We start from the raw sequence: 27,283 nt of genomic DNA on the forward strand, positions 1-27,283 counted from the left end.
TAGGTGGCCTGGAATGTAAGGTGGGCCCTCTGGTGATGACTGTTTCCCAAATCTTCGGAAGCTTAATGCAACCGTATTTGTTAAGATTTGGTTGGTTTTTGAGAGCTGCTGCTGCTTATCTTTGTTCCAGTGGAACCGCCCTCACTACTGAGCTTAACCACATACACAGCACTTTCCTCTCCAATGGCTACAGCGATCACAGTATCAAAAAAATAATCAACTCCTTCCCCATTCCCCGTCCCTCTCGTCAACAAGAATTTAAAAATGCCATCACCATACCCTACATCCGTGGCACTGCGGAAAAAATAGCCAAGATACTAAAAAAGTATAACCTACACACAGCATATAAGCCCTACCGTAAACTGGCTACCCTTATCTGTTCTATGAAAGATCAGCTCCCTCCTCTCTCTCTGCCTGGAGTTTACAAAGTACCCTGTTCCTGTAAGCTTGCGTACTTTGGACAGACAGGCAGATCAGCATCCATCCGCCTAGAGGAACACAAGTCGTACATCGTTAAACACAACTATAGCCATTCAGGCTTGGCTGACCATGTTTTGGACACCACCCACAGAGTATCATGGAAGAAAACCACCATGCTCCACCACAGCAAATTCAAGAAAGAGAGACTTTTCTTAGAAGCAGCAGCAGCTCTCAAAAACCAACCAAATCTTAACAAATACGGTTGCATTAAGCTTCCGAAGATTTGGGAAACAGTCATCACCAGAGGTCCCACCTTACATTCCAGGCCACCTACAGCTGCCCTTAGAGGGCGCTCCACCTAGATAGGACTTTATTGTCACCCACGTGGTTGGGCTTAGTATTGTAAGTTTTTGTGTGCATGTTACATTAATTGTCTTTGTAATCCCCGTAGATGTCCTAGTGACTAGGACGAAATATAGGAAGGATTAAATTCTATTTTAATTCTTTTTGAGTGTTGTAAAAATCCATTAAACCTCCAACATAATGTCCTCACAGCACTTAAGCCTCTACACAAGAATATTAATAAGAATTCTTGAGGAGTATTCAGGTATGCCACCCCAATATGTGGAAACGGTATTTCAAGGTTGATCAGCTTTGAGACTTAAGAGTTGAGCAAGAGAAAAGTAATGCTTTGAGTAAACAGGAACACTGAGTCTTTTTAGAAACTAAGGTGCTATTAAGGTATGGCAGAAAGGTAATGAGTTTTTTTTTATCACAACAATTGGCAGTACTGTCGAACTGATGATGATGACATAGTATGTTAGTGATTCCTGCTCATTCCAGCAGTCTTGTTTCTTGTTGATGGTGTAAACATCTGTTGGGTTATTGTGTTTTTTTAGTAAGTATATGTCTGGTATGTTTGTCATAGAAATGGAGAAGCGAAATCTTGAACAACGTTGTGCAATTAAATTTTGTGTTAAACTGAATGGCAGTGCTACCGAAACATTCACTGAAATTAACCAGGCATGTGTTAATGATTCTTTATCACTTGCAAAAGTGTTGAAATCTCGCACAGTATTTTTGAAAGGGGAGAGAATGCATAGAAGATAAGCAGTGTGGCCTGTTGCAACAAGAACAAACAGTAACATTAAGCAAGGATGCCACTACATCTGCTAAGATAAACATATAACGATCCAAACTATCTCTGAAGAATTGCATATTACCTGTTTCACCTCTGTTTGCAAGATTTGGAAATGTAAAAAATCTGTGCTAAGATGGTTTCAAAAAATTTCAGTGATGATCTAAAAGGTTGCTACTGCAATGTTTCCTCGAAAATGCTGGACTGACTTCAAACCGAACCCAATTTGTAAATGTTATTACTGGGGATGATGATAGCTGGGCTTTTGAGTATGATTTTATAATGAAATATCAAAGATTGTGTGTTACCCCCCCCCCCCTTGTCTTTGTGTGCCTTTTTTCTTTTCCCCATTTCAAGAACAAGAAAAATTATCCATTTTGAGACTCTAGAAAACATCCAAAGATCCATAATATGAACCATAAATAAGCTAACCGAAGAAACTTGAGTAGATGAAGAAGATGCAGATGAGCAAGTCCAAAACAAAACTATGATTGCATCCTTTATGATAGCCATGTCATGTTCCACCAAGAATATGTACCTCCTAGTGCAACTTCAGTCAGATTTACTAGAAAGAAATCCTTGAACAGTTGCAAAACCATGTCTTATTGATGTTTCACAACAATGCACCTTGTCATTCTGTACTGTCGGTTTGAGAGTATTTACCCAAAAAATGTATTCCAATATTGGAACAGCCATTGTGTTACCACCCCCTTGTCTTTGTGTGCCTTTTTTCTTTTCCCCGTTTCAAGAACAAGATGAAAATTATCCATTTTGAGACTAGAAAACATCCAAAGATCTATAATATGAACTATAAACAAGCTAACCGAAGAAACTTCCAATTCTGTAATACCACATGGAAGGAATGTTGGAACTACTGCATTTCGTGTTGGTGAGTTACTTTGAAGGTGACTATAATGTAGCAAATGATTAATTGAATACATGATTTTATACAAATTTTGATCCCTTACTTTTCTGCTGGATATTGTAATATGTTTGTGCTGGATGCTGGATTGTGCCGCATCTTGCACGCTACCCTCTCAATCTACGACCACAAATATGAAGTGCAGAGAATTCAAATCAGGACTTCTAGACAGCCAATAAGATGGTGATATGTGGTCAGGCACATTCGCCTCCAACCACTGTTGTGTGGTCCTTTCCTTATGTGCAGGGACTGAATCCTGTCAGAGGGCCCACTGCCTACCATGAAACAGGGTTTGTTCAGGGATCATCTCTAATTCCTTTTGCAGCACTCTTTCCTCCATTTTTGAGCTTTTTCAATAGTCTCGAGAATATTTTGCCACTTTCTTGATATTTGTTTTCTATGTTTTCTTACCAAAGTCTTCCCATAACGTTTGTTTAGCTAGTTTTACACAATGTTTAGCTTTCTTACATTTGTCTCTGTATTCTCTAATAGCACAAGCTGACTTATTTTCCAGGAACTTTGATGAGCTTTCTTCTTTTCCTTTTTTTTTATCCTTACAGACAACCTTACCGCATGCCTTTCTGGCTGAATCAATCCATCAATGTTTTCTTCAGGATATGCCACTGAAACTCCAAGTTTGGTTCTTGTTTTTGATCTCTTTCATTTTTTCTTGAATAATGGTTGTGTATTTAAGTCTATAGTTCACCTCTAATAGCTGCTTAGCTTTGATTTGTTTCAAAACTTTCTTATGCACCCTTTTCAATATGAAATTCAATTTTTTCCTGCTTAACACTAAATGGTGATCACGTCCAATTTCAAATCACTTGTATAACTCTTGTGTCCTGAATCAGTGAGAATTATCATTGTCAATGATAGCATTCCCTGCATCTTCTCTCCATGTGAATTTGTGCACATTTTTTTATGTTCAAACATAGCTCTAGTAATAACTAGTCCTGGTCCTGAGCCAAAATCTAGGAAGTAGTTACATTATTATTAGCTTTGTACTTTCTCCAAATTTTCCCAAAATATTTCTGTATGGTTGGTAATTATTTCCTACTCTGCTATTTTGATCTTAAAAAAAAAAAAAAAAAAAAAAGACCAACTTTTCCTTTTTGGTTGTGTCACTTGCCTTCTCTATTGCTTTGCAATTCCTTAGTAGAACCTTAAATGGGACCATATACACAAATCAGTCTCATCATCCAGTTCCCCATTCTGATATTTGCCCACAGCACTCTACTTGATATTGCTTGCCATTCGAGATTATCTTCATATTTAGTGTTGACTATTATAACTACTCTTTCTTTCCCTAATTGTTATTCTCTGCATGTAACATTTTGTATTTGTTGCTTAGAAAGATCACATCTATTTTTGTCTTCTTTATATCAGTCATGCCAATTATGTCAATCTGATACTTATCCAATTCTCTGCTAGTTCCATTTCTTTTCCATTGGTCCTTCGTATGTTTTATACCAATCTTGAATTTTCCTGATATTGAGTTGGGATGTATTCTGGGGTACTTAAAGGTGAAAACTATATAACTGGGAGATGACCTCCACTTAGCCTTTTAAGAAATGCAGAGAACCAACTGGAGGCTTTTGACATAATATCCAGTCCCTTAACTTTTCATGTACACCCTCATAGGTACTTTTTTAAATTGGATACCGAAAATGAATGAGGATGGGTTGGCAGTTTGGATTTAGCTGATCAAATTGTATTCTTATTGGCTTAAACCATAATGCAAAAATGATGGCATAACATGGAGAAATTCATGCTAGCTGGGGCATCTCCTGGTTAAACAAGGCCTTCATTGTTTTCATCAGGGAACCATGAAGAACAGTGCAAAGTGCTACTGTAACAAATCCTTAAATATAACAGTTATTTCTGTTGTAAATACACTGATTTCTAAATTACATTTCTCACATTTATTCAAAACTTAATTTAGTCAATATTTTAATGTTATGACATCTTCAATAGTTGTCCAACAAAAAGAATAACAAAACATGGAGTCCCACAAGGTTCAGTGCTATGACCTATCCTGTTTTTAATATATGTTAAGGATTTGCACGAGTACAGACTCTTTGGCAAAATGATATCATTCACTGATGACATGGCATTAATATACACTGAAACGCACTTAAGGATGTAGAAAATTTGATCCATCATGATATTTTGAAAGTAAGTGGTTTAGCAGTAATGGCCTTAAAATTAATACCAATAAAACTTACGACATAAGATTATTCAATCTTATGTCACAAGTATTCTTAAAATATCAAATGCAGTGATATTGTAACTGTAGCCTACTCAAAAATAACAAAATCAGTCAAGTATTTGAACCTCCATATCAACAGCAATCTGAAAGTTAATTCTCCTATGTCATTTTTAACAAATAAATTGAGATTCGTAATTAACAGGTTATATTATGTTTAAAAATTGTAAATGGAGCATTTTTAAAATGTTTATACTATTCTTGGGTAAATTCTTCACTGAAATGTGGTATCACCAGTTGGAATGGAGTTACTACAACAATCTGCTTCCTTTGATATGATTACAAAATAGAATAATTAGAGCTACAGTCATTGCTGACTGTAGACTGAATTTCATTGCATATTCAGCTAGTGACCTGTTGGCCATTCTTTATAGTTCCACATACCCCCCCCCCCCACCTTCTTAACTGGAATTTCCATGTTTTGCTACCTGACAAGTCAAGACTACACAGGAATGCACAGTGTATGGGATTTTTTCACTGATGAAATGTAACAGCAGACCTCACCAGATTTCACACACACACACACTTGCCATCACAGAAACTCTCTCTTTATAGTTGTATATTATATGCAAGAAATAACAGTATAAATTTTTCTGTACATAATGTGGACTTAAGGTTTATTCTGTGGCCAGAACTTGCTGGCCACAGAACTGACTAATGAAATAGTCAGTAGCCTTAGAATATGCTTTTACCTCGTTGACTTTTATTTTAAATGTATGTCATAAAAGTTGACTATAACCATTATATATATATTATGATTAAGTATGATTCTAACAGATTATGGCTGAGTCGATACTATGTCACATGAGCCATCACAGATAGTCATTTCATTTTGTAATGACTGTATTGCTTACATTTATATTGTTATAGTAATCAGTATGCTATGGCCCTTGGTTACACACATTGTACAGTTCCTGCTATTTCCTTTTCCTCTTTATTATCTGAAGCCTTTTCCTTAACCTATCAGTCTCTAATCACCACTTGAACAATAATTGTATTATATTTATAATATATGCAGAATTAATTTTTACTATATCCTATTATTATTTGTATTACTCTAACACTTGTGTCACAACACAACAGTGATTGTGTTATCATTTAGTTTTTCAGTCTTAATAATAATAATAGAAAAAAAGTGTCATTATAGTTTTATAAAGCTTTGGAATTATTTTTAAACTTTTTGATTTATTTATTCAGCACAAAAATCTTCTAATATTGTATGATGCTATTGGTACATTGGCTGATTCTGTTGGACATCATCTCAATAAACAAGTAAGTTTTTATTTAATTTAACTTAACTTTGGTGTTTAATTTCATGTATTTTCATACCTGTCAACTACTCTTCACCATTTGTTGGAAAACTCAATTTTTACTCATTCTTTTACTCTCCTGGGTATTCCAGTTTTTTTTTTTAAATTTGTTTTATTTTTTATTTTATTTTTTTAAAGATCTTGTTCCTAGAGAATACTGCAAGTACAGTCTCGTTATTTATTTATTTTTTATTTTTTTGCTAATATTTCTCGGCTTGTGGTATGCATGATCATTATATGATACCTTACACTTTATTGATATCTGTCGATGTGATGAAGTCGAGCACATTGCTGAGACATTTACTGGGAATAAACTAACTATAATTTCGTTATTTTATTACTACTATGTTTTTTATGAAATAAAACCATCAAGAAAGGGCTTTAAGAAATAAGCAAACAGTTTTCAAATACCAAAATTAAAGGATTTTGGTTTACAAATAAAATTATCAGAAAAATTAATAACGCATTAAAGATTTTTTTGCTTTTGTATTGGGGATCGAAAGGAAACTGATTTTTTTTTTTTTTTTTCAAATCAGTTTCTTTCTATGTCTACTATGGTTTCAAACATGGTAAATTGTGTTGGCAGTTATGCATTTTGATTGTAGCATTTTATATTAATGTTATGTTGTAATTTCTGTAGGAATATATCAATCTGTTGATGCCGCCTTTAATTCAGAAATGGAATGTATTAAAAGATGATGACAAGGATTTATTTCCTCTACTTGAGGTGAGCACTTTAACCATTAACTTTTGAAAATTACATTTCTTCCTAAGTAAGGTTCCATATTTTATTGACATTTACCCTTCATTTGGAATGACTGGAGTCCAAATCATGTGTAAAATCTGAGGAGCTTAGGATGAAAAAATTGGGTTCTTTACCCTGCTAGAAAGTCCTACCATATATGAAAAAGGTTCATTTGTCTTGCAAAACAGGCAAAAAACCAGCCAAAGAATACTCGCACATGGTTAACCATAATTCTAGTCTCGTATCCATAGCTGCTTCAGTTATAATGCAAACCAATCCTATTTTATTTTATAATGTACTAATCAAATCATCGAAACTTCTTGTTTTTACATGATCTTGCTAGTAGATGGCAAGTGAATTCTTTTTTCCCTCTGAGACAAAACACATTTCCACAAAAGGATAAGCATTTAATCATGAATTTGAAAATGGACAGTTAAGTGGACAAAAGCAAGAGTGAGCATTCATCCACATTGTTATTACAGCATTTCATGAAATTGATCTAACATTACAGGATAGCAGACATTTAACTTTTTGTATTTTAGCATATGAATATTGAACATAGTTTGAACCACTGGAACATTATAGCAGTCATGACTATGTAGTTAAGACCACAAGATCCCTAATATATGGCATCAATACTGCATGCAACTAACTTGCAGCAGTATTATGAAGAGGGCAAGGACTCTTTGGGTTATATGACTGGGGGAAAAAAGTGTGAATATTTCACCAATTTCTCAAGAGTAAATCAGAATTACATTTCCTAACAAAGTTCATAATAGGTCCAAGAAACAAAGCAAAGCTAATGGCCAGCATCTTTTGTAATATGTACAACGTGTTAAACCAAGTTATATTGATACAATCAGTATAATCAATGGATGTTTGTGATTGTCCTTGGAAATACTAGTGGTGGTGGTAGATTGAGTGGTGGAGACAGAGTTGTAGAGCAGTTGCCCTCCCTTGATGAGTCTTTGGACTCCCTGGAGGTGTCTAATAATAATAATAATCAAGCCATTCATAAATAGTGCTGTTTATGAATATGTGGCACATTGGGAGCCTTTTCTTTTACATAGGTATTATTTCTGGCAAATTTTCCATGTTACTCCTCTAAATTAATATTAATTTGTATGGCTCTTTTGCTTTTATTTTCTTTGACTTTTGTGATGGTTCCAGTTTGGGATCTTCCACCATTATCATTTGTATTAGCATATATCAAAGTCATGCTTCTCAAAAGAAGCTATGCAGTAGAAGTTTATGCTACAGAAAGGTTTCTTGAATTAACACGAAAAAAACAGAAGGGATAAGTAATACTATTTATTTGAGGCCATGTATAATAATATTACAGGCTATCTTCAGTGGCAACAACAGTTAATAAGTAGTATTACTTATCCCTTGTGTTTTTTCATGTTAATCCAAGAAACCTCTCATGGCACAAGTATCTCTTAAACAACAGTGCTACAGAAAGATACATCTTATCATTCTATAGCTATAACTTTAACACTTGCTTTGACCATTATGCTCTAGCAAGTATGGGAACAACCACATGAAAAATAGCCGAAGGAAGTGTGTATCTATCAGTATATTTGTGAGGAGTGTCAGTCCTACATCAGTTCCCTCATGTTAAACTATTTGATATTCATTTTTTGCATAATTAATAAAATAATTTAATAAATAAATTATGTTGAAATTTTTCTCTTATTTCAGAATGTGTGATTATATTTTGTTGTTTTGCTCAATTTGGGCAAAACAACTTTCTTAAAGTCATTAATTACACATTGACATTCTAACATTAAAACCCCCTTCGTTAAATTGTGTTGCTTTAGTTTTATTCAACATCCCTGAAATGTAAACCTGTAGTACATTAGTAACCTGAATGTGCTAAAAGGTTTTTAATAGTTATTTCAGTAGGTGGTAGATGTATTGCAATAGGTATCACACTACTGGCCGACAAAAAAATTGGGTGAATATCCAGGTACCAAAAATGACTAGTGATAAAGAAAAATAAGCATGCCCAGAAGAGTGAATGAGTTCATAATTAAGTTTACATTATTTCTCTCTGATCAACAATCTTCCTCCAAATTAATCCATTACTTGTCTCATATCTGTGGTCTCTAGTGTTGATCAAGAGTGTTATCTAACCTAGCTCTCAGATTCATAACTTAAAACTGGTTGTTTTAAGTTATGAATACAGCTACATAGTTTTTAGTGGAAATGGCAAATTAAATATTGAAATAGACAACAGAATAAGAAATGCTGATATAGTGGGGAATCAGTTTTTTTCTTATTCATTCAACTGGCTTTCCAACATATCAGCTTTGCTCATTCTGTTGTCTATTTCAATATTTAATTTACCATCTTCACTGAAAACTATGTATAATGTAGTCAAAGTTTTCTGTGTTCCTGCCTATTTTCATTGTTTTGGTCTTTTTATTGCTGATTTTCAAGCCAAATTTGTTACAGCTGTTATTCAATTTAGTTAGATAATTCCAAGACTTCCACTGGATATTTAGAAGTACAACATCATCTGCATAAATCAAAGAGCTAAGTTTGATTTCTCCAATTCTAATATCAGGTTTAGTGCCACCTTCTTTCATAATGCAATCCATATAGAAGTTAAATAAGAGTGGATTAGTGTGCACCCTTGTCCTACTCCTGATTTCATCTTCCTGCATTTGCTTTAATTCTAACTGCTGACTTCAAACTTAAATATAGACTACTGAAAGTTTTTTCACTTGGTTATACAATAACTTAAAAATACCAAGAAATTATATTTTTGGTTTCATCCTTTATCATGTGAGTGACTTCACATCAATTGCCTTAGTATCCTATAATACAATGCACATATCCTTACAAACATGTATAGTGCTATACATTATGGGAAGGACCACTACCCAGACCAGTTTCGACCTTTATTGAGGTCTCATCAGGCAACTGATGTGACCTCAATTGCTTAACTATTTATATCATAATTGCTTATGTAACCCAGTTGTGAAGTGACTTCATGCACAAACTTTGTTTGCTTTCACTTGGATAAAGAATGAAACCAAGTGAAAAAACTTTCAACATCTATCTCTAATCCAGAGTATTTTAATGATAAGGTGTGACCCTTTTAGACTACTCATATATGGAAATATGACTTCTGCATTACTTCATTACTTCACCTTGGTATCACTTCTGGGTCTAGGTAGTTGCCCTTCTCATAATGCATAGTATTATGCATATCTGTGAGGATATGTGATTTGCATTATGGGATACTAAGGCGAGTGATGTGAGGGCATTAGCCTCTATATACCACATGCAAACTTTGCTTGCTTACACACTTGGATAAAGGATGAAACCAAGAATATAATTTTTTGCCATCTTTATTAAATATAGACTATGTATTGCTCTGTATAATATTTCATTTGCCTCATAATTGTATTTTGAAAAGCTTTTCTCTGGGAACCTTGTCATATGCCTTTTCCAAATCTACAAAATTTAAATACAGATCCTTATGTATTCCCATGATTTCTCAACTATTTGTCATAAAGTGAGAATCTAACAACCTCAGTTTGGCCTGAACCTAGCTTGTTCTTCTCCAATTTGCCCATCCACAGTTTTTCGTAGCCTCTTCTCAAGTACACTTATATAAATCTTACCTGAATGCTTAATATAGAAATTTCTCTTTAATTCTCACATTCAGTTTTATTTCCCTTTTTATAGATTGGAACTATGAGAGTTCTACACCAGTCACCTGAAATTTGACCTTCTGATCAGGTCTTCAGATTTATGCAGTTCAGCTGCAGCAGAACATTTATACTTCCATATTTGAGCATTTCTGGTTGAATATCATCTGCTTTCCACATTTCAGGGTTTCGATGGCCTGTTTCCTCCTATTTCCATTCTTCTTGAATGGTTTCCTATTACTGCTCTGTCACTTCTTGTTTCATTTAACAGTGAAAGTAAATACTGCAGACATCCAGAATTTCTTTTGGTTTCAGTTTTCATGTGTCTTTGATTCCTTTTACAGTACTTTTTCCTCCATTTCTAATATTTTTCAATAGCCTCCAGAACATTTTGCTACATTCCTTCTATTTATTTTCTGTATTCTTACCAGAGTCTTTCTGTGATTTTTGTTTAGCAACTTTTACACATAGCTTTTGTTAATATATGTCATTTATTCATTGTTATATATTTATCTTTACCTTATCTTATTCCTATTATGGTATTCTTAGCTTATTTTATTTGTCTTACGAACTCCTCTTTTATATATTTCTTTATGTGTGCCTAACTCGACCCTACCTAGGAATGATTCCTTTTCAGACACTGGCAAATTTATATTTTTATGCTGCGCCAGCCAGTATCCTATAACATGAGTTTATTCAGGTTCAAGGAATATTCCTAGATTGGTTGGCATTCACTCTAACACACTTTAAATAGATATCGGTACTAATTGCAATCGTGGCCAATAATCTATTACTTAAACACATTCATCAAAATCCCTCCCGTTATGGTTCTAATTTTTGCAAGTGGTAATTTGAAATCTCAAATTCAGGCATGAGTCAGGTATATGTAACAAAACATGTTTATCGGAACAAATGACAATTACAACTAAAATTGGATTAAAATACTAAACTTCCAAATCTCTTACTAGGTTAATATCTCATGCTACGCTAGTTACACAATGCTAAACTTATCAGAATGTACTCAGATCACAATACTAATCATCCAAAACAATAGAACTAAATGACGATATTACTCTAAATCAATTCTCTTATGCATGCTACTCTTAAAGACATCTTATACAACTTGTTACTATCTGATAAAGGTCATCCACTAAATGCAAATACACATATAATTTCAGTCACATGCAACTATATAGATTCATTCCAGACATTTCTTTGTTCAACAGAATTATGTGATCTCAAATTACGAATTCTTATCAGAGTCCTCTATGGATTATCCACATAACTTAATCTAACATTAATTTCTATCTCTTTCAAAACATACAGTAAAGGTCTTTACATTACCCAGTTCTCTCCGAAGGTCTGTTAACTGCCACGTGTTGTTCGGGTCATTCTTTGATCTGTTGTCTCGGTGCCTGGCTTATGGCTACGTCGTCCCTTCTACATTTTCCAGACTCGAACTTATTACTGCCTCGACTGAGGGTTATCTCAGCTCCTTATTGAATGGGACATCCAGCAACTGACACATTTTCTCCGTAGGCAGATGATTCGTGAGCGGCTCGTCGTGGGATCTTGTTCAGCATACTGAGAACGACTGCCTGCCGTCCAACATCATAGGACCCTGGCTCATCCTTTTTCCATTCACTGGTCAGGAATCCTCGAGGTGAAGTCAGGAACAAAAAGCCCCGCAATATGGCGCGTATTGCCTTATATTATCTCTCTTCTTTTTCGCACGACCTTTAATTTTTATGCCCTCAAGATGATCCTCAATTTCCTTACTCCCATTAGGTGCTGTCTTCTAGGGAAGCATGCTTGCGTCATCTTCCGCGTAAACAGTACCCAGCGGCGTTACGGCGACACGTGTGTTTCAGACGCGACCTTTGCACTGTATTTACAAAGTTCCAGGCAGCTTAATAGGACAAAATTTAACTACTATTTCCTTCTTACAAAAATCATAATATCTGATAATTCTCCAGTTTAGTTTTCGACTACAAATATTTCTGATACTATTCATATACTATTACACAATTTCCTATACAACAAATCAGAACTTTCTGCTGGTGAGCAGGTGTTATCTAAGTTAGCCAGAATTCTCATGTTAGATTCTGAATGAATAATTTCTTTAAATTCATCCATTCAGGATCTAACACTTTGCACTTTGACATTTTTCTGTATGCTGTCTTCTTTCAGGACTGCACTTTAGCCTTGTGTCTGCCATGGCATTCTTATTTTTTTTTATCTTTGCTGACCACTTCACCCAATTCCTCCTTAGACGATTTAGTGAATGTTTCCTAAAGTTTGCCTTTGAGATTCAAATGGTTGCTTCTTGATATCAGACTGTTTAATTATTTATTTATTTATTTTGAATAATATTTGTATTGTCAAATATAGTGATTGCAAAAGTTCACTCTAAAGCTGCTACTTAAATTATTTTAAAAACCTTGTTACATATTATTCTTTTCGATGTGATATTCATTTAAGCTAAGTGATGAATAATTAGTAGATCTATTTTTCATATTTTAACAACTAATAAATTTTTCTTGTTGCTACTGAGTATCTATTTTGTGTTACTTGTAAATATACCAACATAATGTATTTATGACTAGTAGTTGATCTTTATCATTTGTTAAGAAGATAGTGCTGCCTATTCATCACTGCCAAACCAAATTTTTATTACAGTGTTTATCAAGTGTTGCAACTGCTCTGCAATCAGGATTCCTTCCATATTGTGAACCTGTTTTTCGTCGATGTGTGTCTTTAGTTGAGCAGACCTTAAATCAAAATATGGTGAGTATGTACTAAACAATTTGAATAGCTTCCATAATTAATTATTGATCATAATCTAATATTGTTGCCTTAATGAGGACATGAATTACAATGAAATTCTTGAAGCACATGAATTACAGAGAACATCATATCTTTTGAATGGACTAACATTGCACTAAAATTGTTTAAGTTCAACATTTTTTGTGCATTGTTGATTACATCATTATTGCTGTGGTTATCTTACAGTTATCTTACTTTTTGTAGTTTCATGTTAAAATGGATTTAATAGTTCAGAGAAATTAATTTCTATTTTTTTTTCCCATAATATTGCAAATTTTGAAATGTGTTAGTTTTTCATTATTATCAGAGCACCAAGTGAAACAATTAAAAATTTCCCCTGTATCCTAAACATAATTGACCTGAAGGTGTTGTTTTGGTCACTCTTTTGTTGATCAGTAATCATTCAGTCTATTTAATATTTTCAGTTATGAATAGCAGTAATTAATAAGTGGATCTGAAGAGAAATGCTGACGATGTTTACAAATGCTACTGTAAAAAAAATGTATTCAAGAATCTGAATAACATCAAAAACAATTAGGGGAAAAAATTATAGCTTAAGTGTTTAGAATTTAATTGGAAATGATTAACAGTTTCAGCATGTGTCATACCTTGAAAAGCATGAAGCCTGCCAAATTGAAATATTAACTTCATAAAAGACATTTTGAAATTAAAGATAAACCCAATGGTATTTTATCAGAGACTCTTCGCCTTCTTCTTTTTTAAAATTGCAACAGATTTTTTATTTATTATTTTTTTTTTTTGTAGGATGCACATTACTATAATATCCAGTGCTTAACCACTGTAGATATGTTGTAAACATAACAGGAAGGATATGGAATGATTCAAAATTGATGCTCATTTTTAAAATTTTTTACTGCAACTCCCCTTCCCCACACACACACATCCCTCCTCTCCTCGAACTCAGTTACATAACCACTTTACATTTCTACTCTACTGATTTGCAAGTTTTCAGACAGTATTCACAATTTCTTATTTCACTTTACCATTTTGGCAAAAGAAATAAAGCAATAATATTGTATATTCGAAGCTTCTAATTCTGTACTCTTTCTTTGTATCTGAAATCAGCTGTTCAGCAGTCTGAAATTATTATAAGATTTAGAAATACTATACTATATTTTCAATATGTAAAATTTTATGCATACCACACAAAAGAAAGTTCAGTTGTGTTATTTTTGTTTCTTTCTTTTTAAAAAAAAAAATCTAAATATTACTACTTCTACTGCATGTTGGTTGCTATTTCTGAAATATGTCTTAGAAATGCTGGACAATAATCCTCTTAGCTGGAGGAAAAGCTAAACGTCTTAGATTACAATTACTGCTTTTGAGAAACACAAGAGAGAAAGTTTCTCACAAAATTGCCTCAAGTGAGAATGTCTTGTTTCGTTTTCAGTTGTTCAGACATTCTAACACAGAAAAACTGAAATTTTTTTTTTACAGGCTGGTGCAGTATTTATGCAAAAATGATTTCTTTATTTATAGTGATCAGTTTCACTTTTATTATTGAAAAATTCTAAATTAATTGATACAATTATCTTGAAAAAAGGATTTGAATTTTTTAAGAGAAAAGGCACATAATCTGTTACATAATCATTTATTTTTTGGGTTCGTGTAGCGGGGGGTTTAGACCTATTCAATCTGCAGGCAATTGCTACAAACATAAATCACTCCGGGAACATGTTCATGCAGTTTAGTGTAAAATAGTAGCAAAAGTTTAACTACTTCAATAATGCTATGTATCTAAACTAGAAGAAATGTCGTTATATCTGCTGATGTTAGAACTCTTACAGAAATATTTTTTCTGGCATGGATTCTCTATCAGCTATAATGCAGTCAATTTACAGATTTTTGCACTCTTGTATTGACAAAAGAAATATGTGCAGTAATTTCTTCTTTCTGCTATAAGAAAAAACCAGATAATAACAGAAGAAAAATATGTAGTATTTTCTTTTTCATTGGGTGAATTTACAATGTTCTTTCTTTGTGTTTTGAAATGAAAGTGCAAATGATTATTTTCTTACCATTTTTGCCAATAGAAAATCTGCTATAATTATATGAGTGACATTTTACTGTTTTTCTCCCACAGAAGAAAAGAAATAATGCAATAATATTGTTCAATCTGTCAAACTTTATTGTAGCGCAAATATTTATTATCAAACTTTGCTGTTTTGTAATAAAAAAAAAATTCGTGCTACTTTGAAAATTTCTAATCTGTGACACACGCTATGAAAATTTAATAGACAAAATTTCGACAAACTGTATTCTTATTCACAAAAAAAAAAAAAAAAAAAAAAAAAAAAAAAAAAAAATCTTCTAATAGGCATATTTGAAATCTGTGAATTATTCTTTGAAATATGATTTTGAACAAAGATATGTCGGGGCAGCCATTTTTTATTTTAATAATTCATATAATTATCGTGAATTTATTTTTTCTAAAACAAAGAAAATGTTCTGTCGAGTAAGCGATTAGACACAATTAGCACTAAAATATTAAACATTGGTTCTCCAAGGTAATGCATTTAAGTGAAAAATGATTTATATTTTGTCCTGGAATTATAAACTGTACAATAAAAAGAGAAAATAAAAATAATTTCTATATTTTAAGTCTCTCTAATATAACTAAGAGTCCAATTGCCCAGCATAAAACAAGGAAATGAGTTCCTTGTTATAGAGAACTGAGACTCAGCTTTGCGAGATAATCTGTTTAAGTGTTTCTCTACAGCACGAAGGATTATCACACCTTCTAAAGGACAGAACAGCCAAATTGCACTTCTTATCCATGTTCTTTCAACAGGCGTATTGAATCGTATCCAGATTTAGCTTGACGTATATGTACTGGCCAGTTGGAGGGTTAAATAAGTCATAAGAAAATTTTGGTAAGAATATAGAATATAAATTTCAGGAAGATGGCAAATGTTCTAGAAGTGATAGGGCAAAGCTTATAAATGAAGGAAAGGGTACTAGAAAAGAAATCGGATTATAAAGATGATATAAAAACTTGAAATATTCTGTATGGGTGTGTAATTATTTTATAAGATTATTAAGTGACTGAATAGTCCTAAAAAGTACTGAATCAGGAGCAATGTTCCCACTAATTTTTCCAGCTCATATGTGCATAAAAACATTTTATGTGCAAGTTTCAGTCTCAGACTCAGTGGGTGCAGTAGCTTATGCTCACAATAGCAAAAGTTACAAGCCGCAAACTCTTAATTTGATGGCAACATTGGTGTTGCCAATTCAACATATTTGTCCAACCACTGAGATTTAAACAAATTTGCATTTCTTTTTTGCTTTAACATTGACAGTGACATTTTGAGAATTTACCACATTAAAGCCACTAATGTAATATTGCTCATATTAATGTTGTAAAATTGTGAGCACTAAATCAATGTAGCTGCAAAAATCCATCACTGTTTGCACGAATTTAAGTGATTGTACTGTCTAGTGCAGCGGTTCCCAACCTTTTTCGAGTCGTGATCCCATTTTATAGAGGCAAAGTGACCCGCGACTCCGATATATTAAAAATAGGCTTTTTAATAGGGTAAATGAAAACACATCGAAAATAGATTTTTCAGGATAATATAATTCAAAATGATGTTAACTTACGACATATTTAATGCGATGATTGAAATTGTAACTCATTAACAAGCTTAAAAATTCGCAGTTGAGAAACAGAATAAATGTTGAGAATAACCGCATATCATTCTCAACATTTATTCTGTTTCTTGTTTTGGTTTTCAATTGAAGAAGCGTTGAAAATCCACTCTCACAGAGATGTAGAAACAAAGGGGAGTAAAACTCGAAACGCAAGCATGGTAGCATTTGGATATGACAGATACATTCGATCATTTGATTCGTGTCGATATATGATTTATTATATCTTGCAGAATTCACGTATTGAAGAAAACTGTTGCCGCCTGCAAGAAACAAGGCTAGGCACTCAGTGCGCATGCATCACTAAGAATTGACCATTCACAAGCTGAGCAGCACCCACATTCCGTAGAGCCAATCACCGAACTGCTCATGAACCTGGACCTCGCAACAAGCTAACCCGACGAATGAAAGATCGTTACACGTTTACGCAAAAAAATCTTTGTGCAGGATGCGATGACATGATTTTTTGTTTTCCCTTTTTAAAATTTTCATAGCTCACCACTACCCGGCGACCCCACAGAAAACCCTTTGTGACCTCAAATGGGGTCGCGACCCAGGGTTGGGAACCACTGGTCTAGTGAGTAAGCACTCCAAGTACATATGCCTCTGCAACTTGCTGATGTCAGTATCAGTTCACTGACATGGTATAGGCTAAAAGTAACCAATTAAAGTATATTAAGTCGGAATAAATTAGAGTAATTGAAGAAGTTACTAAATAAATGTAATTTATCATGTAATTCATTTTTAGAGTACGTTGAAACATCGACTGTAAATTCAAAATTCTGAAAGCAAACATTTTGTGCATGTGCATAGCTTAGAGGGAATGTTGCTCAGGAGTACATTTATCAATTTCATAGAGGAAAAAGCCACCACAAAGCTGAAATGTAGAAGTACAGCTGTAATAGATGAGATGCAGTCAATGATTCAATCAGAAATTCTGAAATATGGAAGTGTAAGTTTTAATGGCTATACTGCAATAAATCAGAAGATTGAATTCCAGATGCTTGGAGCAGTTACAGCAGTACCATTTAAAAAGGAGAAATAAAAGTGTGAGAATTATAGAGGAATTGCCCTAGCAAGTATTTTCAGATAAGATTTGTGCAAGCATACTTTGGATGAGTTTAAAAAAAATTCTTGAATTGTCATAATCAGATTTTCACATTTTGAGTGATAGTTGAGAAATCATTGGAATATAACATGCTTTCTTCTTTAAATTTTGTAGATCTGGGAAAAGGTATAGACAACGTGCCAAGAAGAAATAGTAAATTAATACCCTACAGTTAAATGAGATAAATAGGACATGATAATATATTGTCCTCTTAATTTGTAAGTCAACAGTTAGATATGAGAAAGGTTTGATGTAATATCAGGTATAAGTTAAGCGTGTCCATTATCTCTGTCTTATTCCTTATCTGATCATGTTCCAAAGTAAAATGGCATTAAACCTGATGTCAAAATTGGAGATAGTATACTCGTCTCTTTACTTTATATCAATTATTATATCAGTGTATGCAGGTAACATATGTCATAGTGATACTTAATACTTCATGCAGATGTTATACTCCTAAATTGAATAACTGCTGTAACAGATTTGGCATAAAAATAACCAATAAAATGAAGACAATAACTACCTAAATAAGCACAAACCCATATTGAACAATAAAATATTTTGGTTAGTTAAGTAATTTTTAGTGAAGATAACAAATTAAATAGGGAAATAAATATCAGAATAAACATATCTGGTGCGATGGGGAAGCCAGTGGGTAAATTTATATGGAATAAGAGAGAAATTAACGAAAGTACTGAACTAGTAGCATATAAAACAGTGTTTAAACCACTTTTAACTTATGGATCTGAAAACAAACTTGCTTAAAACAGTCGATCAAAGATTAGAGACAACAGATAATGTAGAGTAAAATAGGAGAATGAATTGCAGAATGATATTAAAAATGAAGATATTTAAATTTAACTCAACATATTAGTATTCAGAAATCTATGAGCAGTTAATATAAGGTCATTTAGCCACTAAACAGACTGGGAGAGGAAAGTTAACAAATTGGGTGGTTGATGCCATGATGGTAGAAAAAAGACCAATGCAAAACAAGGAAAAATTGTTGATAGGAAGTTGGTTACGTTGTAAACTTAATTGACTGTCACAGTATCCTGTACACCCCTTGTGCATCAGGAGTTTGGCGATAGCAATACATGTATACAGGATTAGTTTATGGAATTATTGGAAATGTTTTTAAACTTGAATTATATCAAAACTTTGAAATTTTATTGTAGACATTCTTCAGATATACTCTGACTGAAATAAGTAAAATCACATTATTAGATGTATTGTGTTATTTATTTTTGTTTCTCTATTTTTTCTATAAATTTATTTTCTTCTAGATGTTGAGAGTTAAGACCACTGAAATTAATTACAATATTTTTATTAATGTATTGTATTTTGGTACTTCTCTTCAGGCCAATGCTGCACATCCTGATCAGTTTGAAGCACCTGATAAAGACTTCATGATTGTTGCTCTTGATTTACTTAGTGGATTAGCAGAAGGGCTGAATGGTCACATGGAATCTCTAGTCATGTCTAGTAATATTATGCAGCTATTATATCAGTGTATGCAGGTAACGTATGTCATAGTGATGCTTAATACTTAGAGTTCTGTCTTAAATTTTGTGTTATTAGTGAAATATAAGTTGTGTGGTAATGGGCCGAGTGCTTAGTGTGTCTGCTCTCCAGCCAAAAGGCTGCAGGTTTGAATCCTGTCTGGAAATGTGTTTACGGATGCCTGACTATTATTGTGATTATTATTGCCTTTCCTAAGCCAGAGAAGGATCCAGTATCACCAATAAACTGTCTGCTAATTGCTCTGACCAGCTGCTTGTAAGATTTTTGGGAAGAAAAAAAAAAGCAAATGACACAGTTTGCACATTTGGAATATCAAAAGATCTACACAACTTTTAATCCAATTAAATCCTCCAAGTCTGAATAAGAACCTCTCTCTGTTCTGTAAGGTTCTGTCATGCTTTTTGCAATCATAAATTAACTCAACAACCAAAAAACTTTTCCCAACTATATAGTAATGCCCCCCCCCCGTGTGGATGACTCTCATGAGGGTCATACACAGCTTCAGCAAGCTGTCGACAATCTTCAAAAATGGGTGCTTGCAGATGGGTTCAGATTTTCCCAGCAGAAGATTGTTTGTGTGACTTTTGCAGCAGATGTGATCTTCCTCCCAATACAGAATATCACAGTAGCAGCAGATGCCAAATTCTTGAAGCTGGTATTTGACAACAAAACTTAGTTTCCTTCCTCATGTATATATCACATCCTTTGTATCTTGTCTTTCTTCTGCCTCTTGAGATGTTGAAGGACATTCTTTGCCCTATTTGTACCATGCACTGATTAGATCAAAACTTGATTATGGATCCCAAGTCTTTGCTTCTGCCAGTGGATGTATGCTGTGATGGTTGGACCTTGCCCACCATCAAGCCATAAGAATTCTAGCTGGAACATTTCAAATTTAACCAGCCCTGTTGTCCATGTTTTTGCAAATGAATCCCTCTTATCATGTCAACATCAACAGCGGTCTCTGTTATGCATTACCAAAATATTTTCTTTCTTCAAGCTATCCAAACATTCCACCCCTTCTGTTGTCTAGATTCCAGTGATGGCAGTCTGGAACTGACTGCCATCACTGGGATTCTATGCCCCACTATGTTTGTCATGGCAACTTATAGACATCCAGAAAGAGGGATCCTGGTAGTTTTGCACTATTTTAATCTCTACTTTTGCAAGCTGATTGCTTGTGGACAGCCAAGTCAATCGAGGTGGGCTATCCTGAAGGATCAACAGTATTGTAGTAAGTCTCCCTCTCCATAGCTCAGGGACAGAGCACAGGGCTTTCTGTGGTTAGTGACCAGCATATATTCCTAGTGTTTCACTCCTAAGTGCCATCATTGCTTGCCTGAGTGTGGCTCCATGGTGAGTGAGTGAGTGAGTGGGAAGCTCTGGTGCTGAATCAAGCTCATCCTAAGAATTAAAAATTTTTTTCATCCTCTTGTTTATCACTGGTCCTCATCAAACCCTAATCATTTTCAGAAACCCATGGGAACATCAACTATAAATTAAAATAAGAAACAGAAAGCATCAGAAGCTGCAATAAATACACTGCTTTTCTTAATTCTTCACTCTAAAGAGAAATGCCCACTTGGAAAAATGTCAACCTCCTTCATCCAGAAGGGTTTGAAGGAAGTCTAAAATCTGTGAAGAGACTTCTTTCAGGAGATATCCTTATTCAAACAGTAACAGTGATGCAATCTGAAAAATTACCTCATTCAGCATCTGGTATGAGAATACTATCAAAGTGGGACCTTCTTGGTCTTCTCTGAACTGAAGGACCAAGTGGTGACAACCATAACAAGAATCATCATACATAAAGGTTGGACACCTGGTTCCCCCCATATACATGATCCTTTCCTTCAACACACTAAAACCACCATCTCCTCTCAAAACAGATTATCTCACTGTTCAGTAAGGCTCTATAGCCTGAACTCTTTGCTCTACTTTTAATGTCATAAATATTGACATTCTCAAACTGCCTGTCATCTTTTCCCAGTGTGGTAGTAAAGATCATGAGAATAAAGACAGTAAGAGCAAAATACTAAAATGCCAAATAGCTGAGAGCTTTTGGTGGGCCGTCATGTGAATGAGCAAAAATATCTGTCATGATGTTTGTTTTAAAATCATTCAAGAGTCATCCATATTCAGAAAATATGATCGTAAAACAAAAAATACTTCCCAAACACCACACAACAAAACACATATGCAACAATTCAGTGCAGCACACTATCGTGCAAGTGCATATTGGCTGTTCGAGCTATACATTGTTCATTTAATTACTTTGTAAGTAAATGTGTTTTGTAGCTGCTAAATTATAACTGTCTTTATATGCTAGTGTTACCATGCATTATATATTATAGAGTATAATAATTTAGTAATACATTCATAAATATGTCAAAAAGGAAAGTGCAAGGCGGGAAAAATTAAAAAATGTACATTTTTGGTTATAGAAATTTTCTGTTGCAGTTGATATTACATGAAAAAAGTCATGTTATGAGCTAAATCACAACAATATAAGAAATGAACAGATACATTTTCACAAAATCACCTTCACTTAAGCTTAATATTTGCACTCCAATTCAATAAACATTATAAACAAATGTTGAGGAATTTTACTCAACAGCTGAATGCTTTGCAACGTTCTATAGTATTCTTGTTACTTCCGTGCATGCTCGGAAATACATTGGAGCAATTTCAGCTTCAGTCCACCATTGTGCAAAGCCATTCCTGCTTTCAGTTCTGTGCTTGAATATGACAATAAAGTTTTCTTTATAGTGCACAAAAGTTAATTTCATTATGATAGAAGCAGAATTTTTAACAATTTATAATGATGTTGTTCCACAATCTTTTGCTATTGAAGTTTGTTAGGATATGAAATAAATTTATTAAAATTAGTTGTTAGAAGGTTATTATAGCTTTATATGAGGTGTCAAAAGTGTTGTAATGTTGTTGTTTGTATTGAGACATAACATTGTTTATGAAATATGTTGTCAGTGATGAAAGAAGCGAAAATTACTGCTGTGTTTCTGCAAGTGATTAAATGAACTTGCCTCATTGCATAAAATGTTTAACAGAATGCATCTTATGGCATATTAAAGGACCTCTATAATCTAGGTCTCATGGAGCATCATCTTGTTTTTATTAAAAACTCTCTAAAATGAACACTTTTACTCTCTCATGCCAATGCAGTAGAGCCTGATGACATCCACCATAAGATAATGAAACATCTCCTGCCGTCTTCTTTGGATCTCCTTCTCTTACTATATACTAGAATTCTTACTGAGGAGTGTTTGGATTTTTGACATAAAAAATATTTTGGGAAAATTTGGAGAAAAGAGTAAAGCTAATAATAATGGCAAATATCTGTTGGATTTCTGCTCAGGACATGGGCTGGTTATTACTAACACCATGTTCCAACATAAAAATGTGCACAAATTCACATGGAAAGAAGAGGCTAGGAATAAGAAAAGTCTCATTGACTATGTTATTGTTGATAGTGATGTTTTCTCCCTGGTGCAAGACACCAGAGTGTACAGAGGATTTGAAATTGGAAGTGATCACTATTTAGATTTTGAGCAGGATAAAATTGAATTTCATATCGAAAAGAATAACATGTAAGAAAGTTTTAAAGCGAATAAAAGTTGAGCAGCTCTCAGATTTGAACTGTAGACTAAAATACAGAAAGATTATTGAAAAGAAAATGAAAGAGTTTGAGAACAGGAATCAAACCTTGGAGATTCAGTGGCAAACTCTGAAGAAAACATTGATTGATTCTGCCAGAGAGGCATGTGGTGAGGTTGTGTGCAAGGATAAAAAAATCAGAACTCCCTGGTGGACACAGGAAGTTAAAGAGGCAGTGAAGGAAAAAAAGAAAGCATATCAAAAGTTCCTGGAAAAATAAGTCAGCTTTTACTCTTACAGAATACAGAGACAAATGTAAGAAAGCTAAACAGTGTGTAAAACTAGCTAAACAAAAGTCATGGGAGGACTTTGGCAAGAATATAGAAAATAAATATCAAGAAGGTGACAAAATATTCTGGAGGTTGTTGAAGAAGCTTAGGAATGGAGGAAAGAGTGCTGTAAAAGGAGTTAGAGATGATAAAGGTGACATGAAAACAGGAGAAAAAGATATCCTTGAAGTATGGAGTAATTACTTTGAAAAACTGCTAAATGAAACAAGCAGTGATGACAGCACAGTGGTAAAAAACACTGACCAGGCATGCAGTCTGGAATACATATCCATACTTGAAGTAGAAAAAGCCATCAAAGGCTTGAAATGTGGAAAGGCAGCAGGAGTAGATGATATTCGACCAGAAATGCTGAACTATGGTGAACTATAAGAGTCTTACAGTGGCTGCACTGCATAGTTCAGAAAGCCTGGACAGAGGGACGAATTCCCGATGATTGGAGTAGAGCTCTCATAGTACCCATATATAAAAAGGGAAATAAAACTGAATGCGAGAATTACAGAGGTATTTCCCTACTGAGTGTTCCTGGCAAGATCTATGCAAGTATACTTAAGAAACGGTTGAGAAGAATTGTGGAAGAAAAGCTTGGTGAAGAACAAGATGAATTCAAGCCAAATAGAGGCTGTCAGGATCAGATCTTCACTTTACGACAAATAGTCGAGAAAGCATGGGAATATAACAAAGATCTGTATTTAAGTTTTGTCGATTTGGAAAAGGCATATGACAAGGTGCCAAGAGAGAAGCTATTCAATACGCTGCAGTTATATGGTGTCAATGGAGCATTATATCAAGCAATACTTAGTCTTTATTTGAGTTGTAAGTCAGTGGTTAGAATTGAAGGAAGTAGAGGAAGATGGTTTAATGTTAAATCTGGTGTGAGACAAGGATGTACATTATCCCCTCTGTTATTCATTATCTATATGGATCACATTATGAAGGAATGTGGTATTAAACCTGATATCAAAATTGGAGATGTTAATGTCAGCTCTTTGCTTTATGCGGATGATGTTATACTTCTAAAGAAATCCGCTACAAGTCTGCAAGATTCTCTGACTAAATTCAATTGCTGTTATAATAGGTATGGTATGAAGGTCAGCAATAAAAAGACAAAGACAATGAAAATAGGCAGAATCATTGAAAATGTCAGCTGTGTTGTGAATGGAGAACCTGTGGAACAAGTAAAACATTTCAGCTACTTAGGCACGATATTTACTGAAGATGGTAAATTAAATATAGAAATAGACAACAGAATCAGCAAAGCTGGTATCGTGGGAAGTCAATTGAATAAATTCATATGGAATAAGAGAGAAATTTGTCGGAACACTAAATTAGCTGTATGCAAGACAGTGTTCAAACCAGTTTTAACTTATGGATCTGAGAGCTGGGTCAGAAGTAAAACACTTGACCAAAGACTAGAGACCGCAGATATGAGAGTCCTGAGAAAGATTAGAGGCGTGAACAGATGGCATCAATGGCAATATCATATTAAAAATGAGGATATTAGGAAAGAACTTGACATTGTCAGCATCCAGGAATGCGTTAGCAGAGCTAATCTCAGGTGGTATGGTCACTTAAATAGAATGGGACAGGAAAGATTAGCAAAACGAGTGTTCTCTGCCAGGTGGCAGGAAAACGACCCAGAGGAAGACCAAGATATAGGTGGATTGATATGGTACAAAGTGCCTTAGACGATAGAAATATAAGATTTGATAATGTTGGAGTCTTGACAAGTAACAGACTGATTTGGAGGAAAATTGTAGATAGGAAGTTAGTAATGATGTAATTTTTTCATGTAGTGCTGTCATATCCTGTACACCCCTTGAGGGTACATGGCAGGAATTTGATGATGATGATGATGATATGATGATGGTCAGTTATTATTGCTTTCTCAAAACAAGGAGAAGGTCGAACGCAAGCAATCAGTTATTGACCAGTCTTACAAAAACAGCTGGTCAGTGTGATACTCTTACTAGCTATCTTTGTAGGATATACAAGAAATCTGGCATTTATCATTTTCTGAAATATGCAACTAGTGCATATTTCAACAATCTTTTCTATGACATACAGTGTAGCTTTCCTTGTTCTGTTCAACATTGGATCATTTGGTCTATCTAGAAATGTGTATAAGAGATGCATTCTGGAAAAAAAACATCCTGTTACGTTTCTGGAATGTATGTTATGGCATATCTTAAAAGACCTATAATCTAGGTCTCCACTCATGGGACTTTCAGCTTGCAGGCACGGGAATGGCTAACCTGGGGTCCCACAGCTAAATATGATCTATTTCAAGCTTCTGGTCATACGTTTCTCTTATTCTTTCACTTATTGCTTCTACCATCATACTAACATTCCTCATAAAAAGGGTTCTTTACTTTAAGCTTTCTGTCTATCTCTTTTCTAACCCCAGGAGGATTTCCTCCATTCTCCCCAGAGCTATTAGAGTATTCGGGGGCTAGGGGGGTTTCCTTCTCTTCCAACTAACATACCTAGTAATGGACATCAGCGCTACTAGTAGTAACTTCTTGTAGTATACATGCTATAAGAGGTGGAGATCCAGAGGACTGACTTGGCTCCAACGTGATAACCTTGGGCTATGGCGAACTGTTCATCTCTCTGTCCAGGATACTGCAGTAGACAAGGTAACGGGAAACCACTCTACTGTTATCCCATGATAACTTTAATGATAGTACAGACTTATAACAGAGGGGAAAGCCATCAACCCGGCACACCAAGGTGGTACCGCTAAGCATGAAGGGGAAAGGAATGTGCAGCAAAGACCAAATTTGACTATGCTGAGGAACAATGATGTCAACAAGACTGATGACAATCCCAGCCCACAAAATCACCATTCAGATCATCATAAAATAACTCTCAGAAAGACCTTAAAGATAGGAACATGGAAAATCAGAGTACTCCTGCAACCTGTGAAACTAGACATAATACAGAATTAAATGGAAGTCAACAAGATACTAATCTTAGGGTGGCTGAAACTCACTGGAAAGAACATGGTCATTTTGCAAGGGAAACAAGGTGTTTTTCTTTGGTCCAGACCATAACAGTGAAAGGGAGTTGCCATCATTTTAATAAAAACATAAGTACAGCAGTAAAAGGATGCAACTCAGTCAGTGACAGAATCATAACAGTAAGATTAAACACCAACCCAATTCCTACAACACTGATACAAGTTTATGCACCCACATCAAATGCAGAAGATGAAATAAGTGAGAAATTGTACAAACACCTAATGAAACTATGGATGCAATACCAAGAAAGGATATTCGAATACTTCTAGGAGACTTCCCGCCTTAGCATTGAAGTCTCCTAGACGTATGATCACTTAAATGGAATCATTGGAAAATATGGACTGGGAATTAGAAACAAATGAGGAGAAAACTATTGGAGTTCTTCATTGAAAGGGAATTAGCAATCACTAATACTATGTACAAACAGCACAAGAGGAGACTATACACATGGATACCACCTGGGAATCGATGTAAGAATCAAATCGACTACATTTTATTTGACAGAAAATGAAGGGCACTAATCAATAACACCAAAACACTGCCAGGTGCAGACTGTGGATCAGACCATCAATTATTAATCTCTAATTTAAAGATCCATCTGAAAGCAAGCAAGAATAACAGCAATAAAATATATGACTTTTCACAAATGGACAACAAATTTACAATGGACATTGAATCAGAGCTCAAGAAACAAAAAATCACACC

General features: G+C 34.4%; 1 protein-coding gene across 3 annotated transcripts in view; it reads left to right on the forward strand.

Moving 5' to 3' along the window:
• The window catches only part of Tnpo (transportin 1), a 491,580-nt gene that overhangs the window by 264,747 nt on the left and 199,550 nt on the right, over positions 1-27,283 (forward strand). For all 3 annotated transcript variants that reach the window (XM_090390863.1, XM_090390862.1, XM_090390864.1), the window contains 4 exons: positions 5,944-6,018; positions 6,697-6,783; positions 13,143-13,250; positions 19,431-19,589. In XM_090390863.1, the coding sequence (XP_090246989.1) occupies positions 5,944-6,018; positions 6,697-6,783; positions 13,143-13,250; positions 19,431-19,589 (429 nt within the window). The remainder of the gene's footprint in view (positions 1-5,943; positions 6,019-6,696; positions 6,784-13,142; positions 13,251-19,430; positions 19,590-27,283) is intronic.

This window comes from Typopeltis vanoorti, chromosome 3 (genome assembly GCF_054136105.1).
Source record: "Typopeltis vanoorti isolate ZY-2024b chromosome 3, IOZ_Tvanoo_1.0, whole genome shotgun sequence".
Lineage (NCBI taxonomy): Eukaryota > Metazoa > Arthropoda > Arachnida > Uropygi > Thelyphonidae > Typopeltis > Typopeltis vanoorti.